General features: G+C 36.2%; 1 protein-coding gene across 1 annotated transcript; it reads left to right on the top strand.

Annotated features, from left to right (window-relative positions):
- Positions 1 to 4,723: 4,723 nt before the first annotated feature.
- LOC112032328 (zinc finger protein BRUTUS) lies at positions 4,724 to 16,987 on the top strand. The gene is made up of 14 exons (XM_024065099.2): positions 4,724 to 5,251; positions 7,484 to 7,693; positions 9,134 to 9,328; positions 9,416 to 9,783; positions 10,394 to 10,622; positions 10,924 to 11,092; positions 11,207 to 12,448; positions 12,602 to 12,767; positions 12,920 to 13,138; positions 13,235 to 13,372; positions 13,902 to 14,136; positions 14,266 to 14,325; positions 15,338 to 15,409; positions 16,393 to 16,987. Exons 1-14 carry the CDS (start codon positions 4,961 to 4,963, stop codon positions 16,525 to 16,527), a joined length of 3,729 nt encoding a protein of 1,242 aa, XP_023920867.2. The 5' UTR covers positions 4,724 to 4,960; the 3' UTR covers positions 16,528 to 16,987.

The raw sequence follows: 16,987 nt of genomic DNA, 5'->3' as shown, positions 1-16,987 counted from the left end.
ATATATATATATATATATATAAAAGGTTGCAAATTGTTCAAAAGCCCTAAAACAAGCAGGGCATCTACACATGTAGAAGGTGTCTAGTAGCTCCAAAACAAATAGGGCATGTTAAAAAAAAAAAGGCATTAAAATTAGGATGGGGGAACGTCATCTCTATCCTTCTCAGCCTCGGGAGGATCCTCGCCAGTGGATGCAGCAACCTGGGCTACCTAGTCTGCCTCAATCTCCTTATTTATGGCCTCAAAATCCAGATCCTGTAGGTTGTCCTTGGGCCGTGCTTTATCAAATACCTTCTTAATAATTCAAAACCCTTGAAGTACCCCCCAAATAAAATGGTATTATTCTCGTCGGTAATCTGAAAGGCATAGACAACCTTGGCCACTATAGCCATTATTTTCTGGCCAGCTGCTACAAGCTAATCGTCTTTCCGCTTTACCAGCAGCTTCTCAATGCTCAACTGTTTAGTCAAAACCTTGATCTGCTCTTTAGAAGTGTTATGGGAGTCCATAGTAGCAATTAAGTCTTTTCGTAGACTTCCAATGCCTCCACTTTGGACATAGCCACGACGGTCTTCTCTTCACTAGCCAAGTATTGGAAAGTAATGTGCATTGTCTCTCACAACACCTAACAGCAGAAAGTTTAGTTATGACCAAGATCAGTAGGGGCAACTGAACACTTAAGGACGAAACAACAAGAAAATGAAGAAGGTTACCTACACGAGTTTGTGAACATGACGGCTCACCATCTCGTGAGAAGGCACATCTGAAATCTCCTTCATCTCCTCAAGAGTAAGGGGCTCATTTGCCCAATCCATGGCTGCCCCAGCATTAGCCTAGATACTAGAGCCTATTTTCTTCTTCCTTTTATCCCCCGTCTTTCGTTTTTTCGTAGGAAGGGTGACCTTCTCAATTGAAACATCGGGAGAAGCAGCATGACCCTCATCTAGGGTAGGGGTGGATGAACCTCTCACCCCCACCTCTTTCTCTTTCTCCTTGTCAATAATTCTTAACCTCCTTATTGAACTTGGTCGTCATCTTTGCACCAAAAAGAGCAAGGGGTTAAAACAAGGAAATAGAAGAAAAAATGATCTGATATTTCGAGGCAACTCCCGTTTCCTCTCTTCTCGATCAAGTGTACAAAGGACGTAATGAGAAGGCTCAAGCCCCAAACAATGACGAGCTGACGTGCGTGGATCAACCAGCTCGTCAAAATCCTCGATGGTGCTTGCGTACTTGATAGCCTCTTAAACTTGTCCCTCAAACTTACCTTTAAGCTCAGGACGCTCTTTTACTACAAAATAGAAAACTACGCAAGATTCGAAGGATGACTAACATAAACAAAAGATTAAAAAGAAAAACATCTCATAGGAGGCAAATGCACTAAGCTCAGGGGTATCCCATTAGTGCAGCAACCTAGGATGACGGGAGGTTAATGACGAGGCGAGACTTTCTATCCCAGGGCACAAATTCATAATATCCAAACTCCTTGGACTCTTTTAAGCGATAGAGATGGACGAACTCATTAAGCGTGATCATATCCCCATCAGCTATAGTCGTCCAAATTACCATGTAGCTTATGAGGATTCTCCAAGAATTCGGCATAAGCTGCCCCAGAGCAATATTCAAGTGGTGAAGAAGCTCTATGATGAATGAATGGACGGGAAATCTGAGACCACACAAAAATGCAGCCTCATAAAAACAAACCTTACCATGGGCAAAGGCACAAGCCTTCCCACCCTTCTTAGGTAAACGGACCCTGGTCTCATCAAAGAACTGGAACCTATTCCTAAACTTACTAAAGACATCTACCTTCAAAGTGCACTTTTCTTTAAGGGCATGGAAAGGACGGGGTGTGGCAGAAGCAGAAGGATGAGAGGACGAAGGTATGAAGGAAGGCGCAGAGATAGCTGTGTCTACCCCTACCTCGCCGTGCCTACATTAGAAGATGAACCCTTCTCTAGATCACCTGATCTCACCTCGGACCCCATATTTTCCCTCTGTAAATCCCCACGCACGGATTTAAACCAAGCTAGGGATTTGTACAACATTGGATATAAGTCACGCAACACCAAACCAAGGCCACTATCACCTACAATGAAATCCCCAATTTGTGGGTATGGATCACTAGAGCAATATGAAAATGCACCTAATGGGTCACTAGAAGAATCTACCAGCGCCCTTAAGCGAGCAAAAAGGAAGGCAATGAAGGGAGAAGTGTGCCTAATTTCAGAGCAATCCACCATTAAGGAAAGTAACACAACTCAAAAAGGAAAATAGGAGCATAAAAGAAAGGAATACAGTAAAACTCAGAAAGGAAAAAGGCGTAAATAAAGGGCGTACCTGGAAATAAGGAAGGAAACTGAGAAGACAGAGCAAAATGCACAGCTATGAATTTAGAAAAACCAAACGCAGAAAGAAAATGAAGAAATGAGAAAAGAAAGGCAAGGGTTAAAAAAGGTTTGCCTTGAAAAATGCGGGAAATCTGAAAAGGTTTCACCGAAAATGAGACTTTTCAGCCAATCAGAGTAGGACACATGGCCATGATGCATGCCACGCTGCCACGGAGCAATTAATACGGGAGCAAAACCCCAAGCGCCCCAACCGCCAAAAAAAAAAAAAAAACCCTCATATTCTTGTGACCGTCCAAAAATATGGATGACCTCGGAATAAGGGCATCTGATAGTCCTGATCATATCATCATCCATAGAAAAAGTAGTGGATGAGAGTAATTCTAAGATCTGTCCAACCAGTGGTGATCATTAGGTGAGGACGAATCCATCTGTCCTCAATCATTAATGAAGCGTTACAAAACAATGATGAGCTCCTGTACCGTTGGGGAGATCTCTCACCATTAATACCCTATAGAGGCGTTACTGATATGGGAATGAAATCACCATTAAGACAACACCAACAGCTAGAAGGAGAAAGTAAGCACCTATATATACCTACCCATAAAACCTGACCAAAGGTACAAAAAAACTCTAGTTCACACACACTGATATTCTAATACTTCTCTTCTCATTCTAGCCTTTCTAACTTTAGCATTGGAGGCTTTATGGCAGGCAACACACTGGTGACCTACACTTCTTCCTTTTACCATCCATTTTTCAGGATCAGGTTGGCTGTGGATGACCCCACTCTGGACGATCATTTTGACTAACGATCTAAGCATCATCAATGTGAGTAGTGAATTTGAGTTCAATCCATCTATTTGCTGTTTTTTCTTGAATCTAAGACATTTTCATGAAACCAATAATGTGGGAAAAATACTTCCAACCTTCAATGCATTGTTGACTGATGAATGTCCCTAGTTATATCTTTCTCTAATTAATTTTATTTGAACTCTTGGTGTGCTATTATTGATGTTTTAAAGTACCAGTAAAATTTTGAGATGTTTTAGGCTTATATGGAGATGGTACATCCCTAAATGTCTCACCAAATTTCTAAACAAATCAAATATAAGATTAAGAATAACTTTTTCCCTAGACATGCACAAGAGCATATTTTTAAGAATACCATGTTTGATTCCTCAAATAAAATTATAGATAAAAGGAAATCCTTTAATCATTCCACTCTCCAACTAGTTGGCTTTTTGCTATTGTGGTAAAAAGGTTTCCACATTTTTACACCTCGTCCACACTACTTTTTCTGCCATTCCCATTGATGGCACAAAGTATCCACTAGTCACTAGAGAGGTTTATCATTTTTTCTATAGTTCTTCTTCTAATAACTAGATAAAATCTTAATATATTTTTATAATAATTATCATAAATAAAAAATTAAGAAAATTAAAAAGAAATTACCCAAAATCAGCAAAATTTTTTGGGGACAAAACCACTCTAATTTAAAAAAGTACTATTTTCACAAAAAAAATTATAAACTCTCCAACTAGTTGGCTTTTTGCTATTGTGGTAAAAAGGTTTCCACATTTTTACACCTCGTCCACACTACTTTTTCTGCCATTCCCATTGATGGCACAAAGTATCCACTAGTCACTAGAGAGGTTTATCATTTTTTCTATAGTTCTTCTTCTAATAACTAGATAAAATCTTAATATATTTTTATAATAATTATCATAAATAAAAAATTAAGAAAATTAAAAAGAAATTACCCAAAATCAGCAAAATTTTTTGGGGACAAAACCACTCTAATTTAAAAAAGTACTATTTTCACAAAAAAAATTATAACTTGTAAGTTATTGTGAAAATGTTATGAGCATAACATTTCTCCAATTTAAAACAAGATTATTGTGTTCATTTATAATTTTTTTAATTATGGTGAAAATATTAGAAATGTTACGATATTTTTACAACAAATTTTATATAGCAACTTATTACTAGTGGACAAAAAAATAATTTAAATGGTGAACTCAAATTAAAACTATTGATATCTTGCAACCTAAATTTATTATGAAATTGTTTCTCAAAAAAAAAAAATTATCAAAACTCTATAAAAAAAAATATTATTAAATTATTGTAAAAATATTATAAACTTACCATTTATGAGATTTTATAATCCACTGTCGTCTTTGTCGCCAAGTCACCACCAGTCAGCAGGGCTGAACAGCTTTTTCACCGCACTCTTCTCTCAGGCTCTCTTACGCCGTTCTCGTGCCCAGCGACTTTCCCTCACGTGACAACCCCTGGCTAAGCATCACTATCCAGCGTGGCACCCCCTCTGTCCACGTGGCACAGACTCAACTATAAAAATAGCCCCCCCTCCCTTCCCCTTCCGAACTCTCTCTTCTTATCAAACCAAACCAAACCAAAATGACGAAATAAAACCATACTTCTCTGGAAACAGCCAAAGCAAGAGAGATAAAAACAGAAACCAAAAATTTTAGAGAGAGAAACAAAACCGAACAGAGAGCAAGAGAGATAAAAACAGAAACCAAAAATTTTAGAGAGAGAAACAAAACCGAACAGAGAGTATTTTCGCGAGAAAGTTTTGAGAGAGATATGGCGACGCCGGGAGGTGTGGCGGTGCTACCGAATTCAGTGAACAAGGTCGATTCGCCTTCGTCTTCTTCTTCGTCTACGAAAGCTGTTGTTTGTGTGAGGAGCTCGGAGGTGAAGTCACCGATTCTGATTTTCTTGTTCTTTCACAAAGCGATTCGTAATGAGCTCGATGCGCTTCACCGATCTGCCATGGCCTTCGCCACGGGAAAGCGCAGCGATATCAGGCCGATGCTCGAGCGCTACCATTTTCTGCGATCGGTTTACAAGCACCACTCCAATGCTGAAGACGAGGTACATTTTCTTTGATGATTCGTTTTGTCTGCCTTTTGTTTGTTTGCTCGGAAATTGAACGATACAAAAGAGAAAGTTTGGAGCCTGATATTTCGTCGTAATTTTTTTCTCAATGTATTTATATGATTTTATTAATATATAAATAATCATTATTTTCTTTCTATATATATATATATATATAAAATACAGAAAATTGCACTGATATTGCTACCTTCAGCATTATCAAAAAAAAATTTCTGGTTTTTTCTAATTCTGAACTTTTTTTTTTTTTTTGGGTAAAGAATAATTCGTCTCTCTGCAAAAGCGTTTTCTATTTTCAAAAAAAAAAAAAAAAAAATCGTTAATGCAGTTTTGCTTTTATGTTCGTTCGATAATTGTTTTGTGTTTGATTATTGTATTGATTTGTAATCTGAATATATATATATATATATATATAAAATTCTTTGGATTATTTCAGTTTGCATCTTTTTCTGTTAAGCTACCTTAACAGAAAAAAGTTCCTATTCTGTTAACACCTACTTTAGTGTGTTTGCGTTTTTGGTGAATCATAACATAGCACGAAAGATTTCCTGATTATTCTGGGTAGGCATCTCTGGAAAGATTTCCTGATTATTCTGGGTAGGCATCTCTGTGTGTACGAGATTCTCCTTTTTTTTTTTTTTTTTTGGTTTCTTATATTTTATTGAGGGAAATCTTGAAAAAAAAAAAAAAAAGGAATCCGAGAAAATTCTCCAAAGTTCTTGGATGAAAAATCATTTAACTTATCGAATATAAATGGCCGTAGAATCGTTTTAACACTGTAGTGGTTAATTTTGTCCACCTCTAGATAGTGGTTCATTCAAATTTTCCAAAAAGGTGCATCGATGAACAGTAGCAGAGATAGGATCTTAGTCAAAGTTTGGGAAGACTAAAATACAGGAAAAGTGAATTGGAAAATTTTAATTAATATAAGTAATGAAATAAATAAATTTTTTTAATTCTCGAACAAATTATAATGTAAAGGTGAACCGTAATGTATTTTAAACTTATCTCTTGCTCTCGATGTGGTAATCATTCATCGGTTGATCTCCCATTGGATGTATATTAACCTTTTAACAAAACTTGCTGTTGGAAACGCCCTTGCAATTGGTAGAATAGATAAATCTTTTTTTTTTTTTCTTTTCATAATTAAACTCTTTCCTTGAGCGCATGTCAAGGATACATGTCTGAAGCTTGTATCCAAGACAGCATTTTCAAATGATTCAAAAATCATTTGGAGAAACTGAGCAAGCCGAATTACTTTCTTCTTGTTAAGTTCATCAAAAGACCAATCTAGAAGTATTAAAAATATGATAACAAATCAACAGATTTTCAAAAAGGGCTTATTATGTGCCCCTTTTTTATCACAGAAAATCCTAAAAGAATATCTTTGGTATTGTGGAATGATTTTTTTTTTTCAAAAATTGTGTACCACTTTGAATTAATGTAGGGTCCACTAGCCTTGTTCAATCCATTTTTGGTAGACAAATCCTAGTAATTGATATGTTGACATATACATACATTATATAGATTTTTGGAATGCTAAGTTTTAACGTATGTAAGCATCTATAGGAAAATCATTCTTATAAACAGCTGTTATCATCTAAATCAAAATAATATATTATTGATGGCAATAAAGTCTTGATTTTTAGTTGTAGAGTATGATTATGCAGTATTTCCTATTGGAGTTTCTCCATTGCATGACATTTTTATGGTTCTATAGGCTGCAATGGGACATCTAAGGCCATAAAATCTTATTTATAAAATCTAAAATTTCACCAACTGCCACTTGTTTGCTGTTTTTGTGTGAAGTGACATTAGGAAAACTCTAATTCTTGAGGTCATTCTATGGACAAATTGTTATAATAATAATAAATTGTTGTCATTATTATTAACATGGGCATATCTGTGAGATGGCTACTGAATCTACTATGATTCATTACAACATGTTAACGATGGAACACGATTACCTCTGTTTCACTTGAAATGGAGACATTCCATTTCATGGTTAAGATTTTATTTTGTGTATATACTTTCACTTCTCAAATGATGTAGCAATAGATACACCTTTAGATATGTATTATCAAATCTAAACCATGAGATGGATCAATTTCAAATGGAGTGGATCCTTTTACATGGATGATGTGACTTTGTCTTTATCTTTTGTTATGCTTTATATAAAAGTGGTCATGGCATGATATCCTAAAACTGCAGGTAATCTTTCCGGCTCTTGATATACGTGTGAAGAATGTAGCACAAACGTATTCCCTTGAACACAAGGGTGAAAGTAATCTTTTTGATCACCTATTTGAGCTACTAAATTCTTGCACACAAAATGATGAAATTTTTCCAAGGGAGTTAGCTTCCTGTACAGGAGCTCTACAGACGTCAGTTAGCCAGCACATGGCTAAGGAAGAGGAGCAGGTACAGCTTTATTTGCTGCTTTTTGCATTTTGGTTTGTGTATTCAGACTCTTGTTTGAGTACTTTTTTACTGATAATAGTTTTGGACCATTCATGAGATGAAATCAGTGTTTAAAAGCTGTGATATCCAATAGGGGTACAATGCCAAAACACATGTTGCATATTTATATATATATATACATTGTGAATTGCAATATATAGTTTCTACACATGATAAGGTACAAGAGGTGTACCACTTCCAGCCAAAAATAAATAAATAAAATCTGTAGCTGTGTGTGGAGTGATGGAGGGAGAGCACTGAGGCGTATTTTATCAACCCAACAATTCGAAGTTTTGGTGTCCAACCATTCTCTTACTGGTGGTTCACATACGTTGCATTTGGTTATCAAGTGCATGCCTTACAGAAAATATACTAGATCTGTTTGCGTGGACTGAGGGGAGAAAAAAACCACGTATAAAGTTTGTCTTTTCTTTTTCCAAGATTGATTTTGGAGTCGAATATTACTTTCTATGTCTGTGTCTGACTTATTTAACCCTCTAATTATCATTATCAAGAGCTGACATTGTTTGGACTGTTATTAAGGACCATCTTTTCATGTGAAAGCCACAAACACTCACATTGGTGGTAATCCCCATCCTTTTACCGGCAGAAAAATGCCACAAATAATTTGAAGACCCAACTTAAAATTTCTCATTTTGCAGACACCAGTTTACAATATCTAGTTGATGGGACTTTGGAAGACTGTTAAAGTACTATGCATACTCGGCAAATATACCCATGCACATTTGTGATTGAATTTGTGAAACTCCAAAATCTTTGATGTAGTAGCTGTCTCTTTAGGATAGGATTAGTTAGCCACAGCATTGAAACTCCTTGAAAACTGTCTATATTGCCAGAAATGGCTACTTTCTTAATGAAATGTTAATCTCGGCAAGTTTTATGACGAAAATAATAAATTTTATTATATATAGGTAGATAAATAGATAGGAGAGATTTAATTTTAAGATTGAAGAGATCAAGGTTTTCAGCATTTTGAGGGTTTCTTTTTTGGGGGAGGGGGGGACAATTTTATTTTTTAAAGGTCTCTAAGAGGGTGTTGCACAAGTTCAGATAAGTATTCAAGAGAGGACCGCCAAAAAAGGAATGGAAGTAAGCTGATATCCATGGAGATCAAGATTTGGTGCCATGTCCTTGTTGTGTCTCTTGCTGCATTGCATGCTTGATTAGTGTCCTATCACCTATGACTGGAAATATGCATCAATATTGTCAAGATATTGACATATATTCCCTTCAAATGTATTTAAGCCATAGGGCTGAGAGTAATTTCTTACCAATATTAGAGTAGAAATAATGTCAGCTCTTTAAATATCTCTTTACCCATATATATATATATATATGTTCCTGTTTTGCTTTTAATCTGTTTTTCTTTCATTATGCTAGGTCTTCCCCTTGGTTATTGAAAAGTTTTCGCTTGAAGAGCAGGCATCTTTGGTCTGGCAATTCTTGTGCAGCATTCCAGTGAATTTGATGGCAGAGTTCCTTCCATGGATTTCAACCTCCATTTCACCCGATGAATATAAGGATCTGCGGAAGTGCTTAAACAAGATAGTCCCAGCAGAAAAGCTTCTTCAAGAGGTGAATTTTCAGTTTCAGAGCATTTAATTATTTCTGTATATGATTTGCCGGGTACATTTGTCTGATGACAGCTCTTGGCTATTGAAGGTCATTTTTACCTGGGTGGAAGGGAGGAGCAGCACTAACACAGCTGGAAGTTATGTAGACAATCCTCAGCTCCGAAGTTGCTTAGATTCTAATGCAAGCACATTGGCTTCTCAACTAAAGAAAGTAAACTGTGCTTGTGAGTTTACCAGGACTGGGAAAAGGAAATACCTAGAGTCAGTTACTGATGTTTCAGAGACCACTGGAACACATCCAATAAATGAAATATTGCTCTGGCATAATGCTATTAAAAGAGAGTTGAATGAGATAGCCAAGGAGGCTAGGAAGATACAACTTTCCGGAGATTTCACTAATCTATCAGCTTTCAATGAGAGGTTGCAATTTATTGCTGAGGTTTGCATCTTTCACAGGTATCCACTTATCATTTTATCATGCAGCTGACATGTTAGGGTATTAGGTCTTTACTTTAATGTAATGAAAGCTTCATTTTCTTTTTTTGGGTGTGCATGGGGGTGGGGTAGGTGGTGGGGATTGTGTTTATAACTATCAAAGTGTTTACTGCTCTAGTTACTGTCAGGGCCTCTGTTTCTTCATTCTCTTCTGTGGGGGCCCTTTTTTTTTCCATGCTCCCTCATTATTGGGTGCTGATTATGCTGGTATAATCCTTTTTTGGCATGTTTATTCCAAATTTTCAACTATAAAGATGTCAATAGAGGGACAAGGGAAAATTAGAAAGAAAACAATGCTCAAGCCAAAGTTCCATTTAACGAATGATCCACTACCTCAGATGGTGTAATTGTCTGCACTCCAGAAGTAATCTTCTGTATGATTGTCAATAATCTTTCCATTGGTAATTTGATTCAGAACTGGTCTGACTCATTCATATGTTCACCATGAAACTAAATATGACCTACTTTTGCAATTTTTTTTTTTGTGCCAGAGGTTTGCTGGAGTGGAAGTTTAATAATTGGCACTGCTGCAGCACAATAATTTACCCCACTTTTCTTCATGTGGTTGCAGTATTGCTGAGGACAAAGTTATATTTCCTGCAGTAGATGGAGAATTTTCTTTTTTCCAGGAGCATGCAGAAGAAGAAAGCCAGTTCAACGAGTTTAGGTATTTGATTGAAAGTATACAAAGTGCAGGAGAAACCTCAACCTCAGCTTCTGAGTTTTATGCAAAATTATGCTCACATGCTGATCATATTATGGAAACTACACAGCGGCACTTCTACAATGAGGAAGTTCAGGTGAGTTCCCTATGTAAAAAGCTATTCTGGGGATGCTTGGTAACTGCTGTGAGTTTATACAGCAATAATTGTAGTAATTGGGCCTTTGTGGAAGTTAGTATGATAATACATGACAGTGCTCAGTAGCTCATGGGAGGTTGATAAAATGAATTTTATGTTCCTGTTTCTAACTAAAGATGGTATCTGAAGCCTTACTGTTATTCAGTAAATGGCTTAATCAGGGTTGCATGGCTAGAAACTTATAATACTAAACATCCCCATTGACTCCTTAAGATCTCTGCTGACCTACCCACATATCTAGGTTCTTCCACTTGCTCGAAAGAACTTCAGCATCAAAAGACAACGAGAACTTTTGTATCAAAGCTTATGCATGATGCCCCTGAAATTGATTGAACGTGTCTTGCCATGGCTGGTAGGATCATTGACTGAAGATGAAGCCCGCAAATTCCTTGAAAACATGCAATTGGCAGGTTCTACATCTGTTTCCTATATAGTTGCTTCTAGAAAGAATATTAAACAAATAATATTCAACAAATTTATAATTACATAGTATAAACCTGACAATGAGTGGTTCTTTGATTCAGCTCCAGCACCAGATAAAGCTCTGGTAACCCTCTTTTCTGGTTGGGCTTGCAAGGCTCGTAACCAAGGATTGTGCTTGTCTCCAAATGCAACTGGTTGCTGCCCTGCTAAAACTTTTGCTGATATTGAAGAAAATTTTGGTAGATCATCTTGTGCATGTGCTTCCACATTGTCTGCTAAAGACAGCCCAATATCAGCTGAAGCAGATGCAATCAAAAGGCCATTCAAACATAATGTATCAGTGTTATGCAGGAATGGCAATGCTCCTGACCCACCTTCAAAGACTTTCAATGTCCACAAACAATGTTGTAGTGATCAAACTTGTTGTGTACCTGGTTTAGGTGTAAACAATAATAATCTGGGGTTGGGTTCTCTTTCTACTGCTAAGTCTTTACGTTCCTTGTCTTTCAGCTCTTCTGCCCCATCTCTTAACTCCAGTCTTTTTGTCTGGGAAACAGAGAATAGCTCTTCTGATATTGGGCGTGCAGAACGACCGATTGATAACATATTTAAATTTCATAAAGCCATACGCAAAGACTTGGAGTATTTAGACATTGAATCTGGAAAGCTTAGTGACTGTGATGAGACATTCTTTCGGCAGTTCATTGGAAGATTTCGTCTGCTGTGGGGCTTATATAGAGCTCATAGTAATGCTGAAGATGATATTGTGTTTCCAGCCTTGGAATCCAAGGAAGCACTTCATAATGTGAGTCACTCATACACACTAGACCATAAGCAGGAAGAGAAATTTTTTGAAGATATATCTTCTGTTCTTCATGAGCTTTCACAACTTCTTGAAAGCTTGCAGAAGGCACATAAGACACAGGATTTAGCTGGAAATAACATTGGATTTTCTTCTGCCCATGGTAGTGATTCTGTTAGGAAGTACAACGAGCTAGCTACTAAGCTTCAAGGAATGTGCAAATCAATAAGAGTGACATTGGATCAGCATATTTTCAGGGAAGAACTTGAGCTGTGGCCATTGTTTGGCAGACATTTCTCTGTGGAGGAGCAAGACAAAATAGTGGGTCGCATAATTGGCACTACAGGTGCTGAAGTGCTACAATCGATGTTACCATGGGTAACTTCTGCACTTACTCAGGATGAACAGAACAAAATGATGGACACATGGAAACAGGCAACCAAAAACACAATGTTCAATGAATGGCTTAATGAGTGTTGGAAAGGAAGTCCAGGGTCAACTTCAGAGACTGAAACATTGGAAACCAGCACCTATCAAAGAGGTTTTTATTTTGTTACTGCTGAGAATTGCATAGTTTCAAGTTCACATGTTTATATGTTTATTGTTGCTCTTGTGCTCAGTCATGTGTCAAGTGCAAATTTTTTTTTGGTGGAATGGCTTGAACTGATTTCAATGTTTTCTGTTCTCGGTATAGAATATCACGAAAGTTTGGACCAGAGTGATCAGATGTTCAAGCCTGGTTGGAAGGATATTTTCCGTATGAATCAAAATGAGCTTGAGTCAGAGATCAGAAAGGTTTATCAGGACTCGACTCTTGATCCTAGGAGGAAGGCGTATCTTGTTCAGAATCTTATGACTAGGTTAGCTCAAATGCTAATAATCTATTTAGAGATTTTCAAATAGGTTTTATTTATGTTCAGTCTGATATAAATAACCAGTTCATGGAATCTTAAAGTGCTTCATCTCTTGGTCACGAATCATTGATTATTATTACTTCCTGGTTCATTTTTAGTCGTTGGATAGCAGCTCAGCAGAAGTTGCCAAAATCAGTAGCTGGGGAAACTTCTAATGGTGAAGATGTGGAATGCTCACCATCATTCCGAGATCCTGAGAAACGAGTGTTTGGGTGTGAGCATTACAAAAGAAACTGCAAACTGCGTGCTGCTTGTTGTGGCAAGTTGTTTACATGTAGATTTTGCCATGACAATGTGAGCGATCATTCTATGGACAGGTGATTTTGTTTGCATATTTTGCTTACCAAGAAAAAAGAAAAAAGAAAAAAAAAGGAGCAATCATTCATTTCTGATGTTCTGTTTTATAATTGCAGGAAAGCAACATCAGAAATGATGTGCATGCGCTGCTTGAACATTCAAGCAGTTGGGCCAATATGCATGACACCTTCGTGCAATGAATTTTCCATGGCCAAGTATTATTGCAGTATATGCAAATTTTTTGATGATGAAAGGTACACGAGTTCTTATTGGAAATTTAAGATTCTAACTTAATAATTATCATAAGCATTTAAATTCAGCCAGCTAAAAAAACCAAAAATTACAATGGTATTAAAGTACAGTGGAATCATTCTCTTTTATCCTTTTCTCTGTAATTTTTGGATAAAAGATGAAGAGATTTCTGGAAACTATTATAAAGAATGTTCTTTTGTTCATATTTGTGTCTTTTCTTCCCTTTTAAACTAATAAAAAAATGCTTTACACAATGGTTGGTACAAAAAGGTTTACTGGGCTAAACTATCCTGGCCTAAGAGCTTTATAAGTGGAGACAAAATAATGTAAATATTGTTTGTAACTTAAATGGAAAATTGAGAATTAAAATTATTGTTCACATTAATACCAGTGACTTCCAGTTGATAATTATTTTTTGTGAAAAACAACAATTGAGCTGTGTAATTTGATTTCTTAAACCTTGGCTTTTAAATTTTGGGGTTAATTACAGTGTGCTTGTACAAAAACACTGACTTATTTTGCTTGCTTTAGGACTGTATATCACTGCCCATTCTGCAATTTATGCCGTCTTGGGAGAGGTCTTGGAATAGATTATTTTCATTGCATGACATGCAATTGTTGCCTGGGAATAAAGTTAGTGAACCACAAGTGTCTGGAGAAAAGTTTAGAAACAAACTGCCCAATCTGCTGCGATTTCTTATTCACATCAAGTGATACAGTCAGAGGTCTACCTTGTGGTCATTATATGCATTCAGCTTGCTTTCAGGTCTCTGTCTATCCCACACTTTTGTTCTGCCAAACTGTCCTTGACTTTTTCATTTTTTTTTTATCTGTCCTGAAAAGAATTGGAGAGAAGTGGTTGATTTTAATCTCAAACCTTGTTTTGTTCTCCTAGGCATACACTTGCAGTCATTACACTTGTCCAATCTGCAGCAAATCTTTAGGAGATATGGCAGTAAGAGAACTCTTCCTCCTTTCAATTACCACCTGACTGAGGTTTATATTATTAATATGTTAAAAATGTATTTATCTGGTATATGGTGCTGAAATTGGTGACCTGTTGGTTACTTGGGAAAAACATGGCAATGAATGAAGTTCTGTCCTATTTTAGAATTGGATTCTTCGTTCCTTCAATCTTCAAGAAACAAGAAGTTAATTTCTCCAATTAGCATATTTTATAATATTGTTACTATCACTCTTTTAACAAATTTACCCTTAATTGTTATCAAGAATGAGTATACATTTATATTGATCTCGGCACTAACATGGTGCTGTGTTCACAAGCTGATTCAACTTTTCTTCCATGTGGATGTCTAGTAGGATAATTTATCTGAGACTTGTATAAGAACTTTTTGTATTTCTCGCAGAAGGTAAATGTATACTTGATATATTAGTACAAAAGGTGATGAAAATGTCACATGCACATGCACACGCACACGTATGTGTGTATATATGTATATAAAATAGAACAGCTCACATGTCAGCCCTAGAATTTTTTTTATATATTTATATATTATTATCATCTTTCATGGCATTATTTGCATTTAAGGATGTAATGCATCAATAAGCAAGTCAGTGTCAATTTCTACCATACAGAGTCTATAATTCATCAGTGTCAATAAATAGGGCTTATTAATCATTGTGTCAAATTTCTGTACTGTATTCAATTTAATGTAATATCTGATAATCCATTGTATGTTACGATTTTGCGTTAGAACTATAAAATTAATTCTCTTTTTGACTTTCACCCCTTTGTTAATCTGATATTGTTTTGAGTGTTTCTGAATGGTATATGGTATGGTTCTGCATAGGCACAGTGTTTTGTGTGGGGAAAAAAAGATTCTCAAAGGTGCTTTGTCATGTACCTGCAGAAGAATATCAGAAGCATATTACTTCACTGTCTTTTCTATACCAACTTAGTGCTTTTTTTTAAAAAAAAAATTCTTATAGCCAAAATGCCAACTCAGGTCTACTTTGGCATGCTTGACGCATTGTTGGCTGCTGAGGAGCTTCCAGAGGAATATAGGGATCGTTGTCAGGTACCCTGCTTCTAAATCTTACATGCACATAAACATGGATGTAGATAAACACACACACACACATACATATATATATATAGAGAGAGAGAGAGAGAGAGTAAAAAAATGAGAGCAAGTGAATGAGATAAAACTGTTGCATTTAGTTCTACAGGGAGACTGATAATCATATTCCTTTGGAAGGGAAGGATAATGACTTTAGCTCTGTCTTTATGGAAGTCATTCATGTGCTGGAAAGATTTTATTTGTTTGGAAGTATCGTTTTTCTTTTTAATGATGTTTGGCAGCAAGTTTATCTCCAGTCCATGTGATTTGCAACTTTAGATGATCTTGATTTAAGGTCCATTTGGATACAGCTAAAAACTGAAAACTGAAAAATATTGTAGCAAAATAATTTTTAAATATGTGAATAGTACCGTGTGATCCATTTTTAATGAAAAAGTTGTAAAAAAGTGAAATTTTTGGGTCAGTGAAAAAAAGAAGAAAAAAAAAATATTTTCACGAAAAAAGTCAAATATATCGGCAAAAAAAAAAAAAAAAAAAAAAAAGGAAGAAGAAGAAAGAGAGAGAAACGCAAAATGCGTCTGGGAAGCGTGACGCACACTTAGTTGGCCTTCCAGAGTATACCATGCTTTACCTTTAGTATGCAAAGAATTTTCTTACAACATCAGATTTCCTTTTTACACTTTTTTGTCCAGTTTGGAGGGTACACTTTGATCACAAAGTCTTAGAAATTTGAAGCAAATCTTATTATAGCTTTTTTTCTTTACTCTAATAATATAAATTTTCAGACAGTTCAAATTAGTTTGGAATTAGGGTTTAGTTGAGTTGAATTTTCAGAAAATGAACTGGTAGACACACACCTCATACAACTTGTGTGATGCATCATTATGGTAATGAAAGAGGTTCCATCTAGCAAATTTAATTTACATTCTGTTTACAGCTCCTATCTAAATGCTAACTAAAATGTTCATATGGCCATCCAGGATATACTCTGCAATGACTGTGATAGAAAGGGCAGCTCTAGCTTCCACTGGTTGTATCACAAGTGTGGATTCTGTGGATCATATAACACCCGAGTGATCAAGAGTGAGGTGACAATTTGCCCCAGTTCACACTAATGAGAGGATCCCTTTTCCTCGAGAAGAATGTATTCACAGTAGTTTGTAAATACTTGTTTGTATAGCCAATCAAATTTTCCCTTACCAGGAAACTGGTTATTACTGATTCCTACATCTGATAAGCAGTGAAGGGCATTGCTTTTATAGAAGCCACCAAAAGGTCCACTTGTTTGGAAGATGCGTCTCCAAGAATTGAGATTTGAGACAACTACAAGAGATAATTACATTAATATGTTAAACCCCGAGGGATTGACCTAGTGGTTCTCTAGGTCTCATGAGATTCATGAGGCTTTGGATACAAAACTCCTAACCAGAATTTTGGAATGTGTGTGGGTTGGAGGGACTACACGCACCTAGGAGAATAATCAAAATCCTCAAAGAGCTTTGGACAGTAACATTAGCCAAAAAAAGAAATTGCATTAATATGCAGTCACTAGTAGTATATATGCTACTTTTGCTC

This window comes from Quercus suber, unplaced genomic scaffold, assembly GCF_002906115.3.
Source record: "Quercus suber isolate HL8 unplaced genomic scaffold, Cork oak 2.0 scaffold_222, whole genome shotgun sequence".
Lineage (NCBI taxonomy): Eukaryota > Viridiplantae > Streptophyta > Magnoliopsida > Fagales > Fagaceae > Quercus > Quercus suber.
This window is presented reverse-complemented; position numbering and strand designations above follow the sequence as displayed.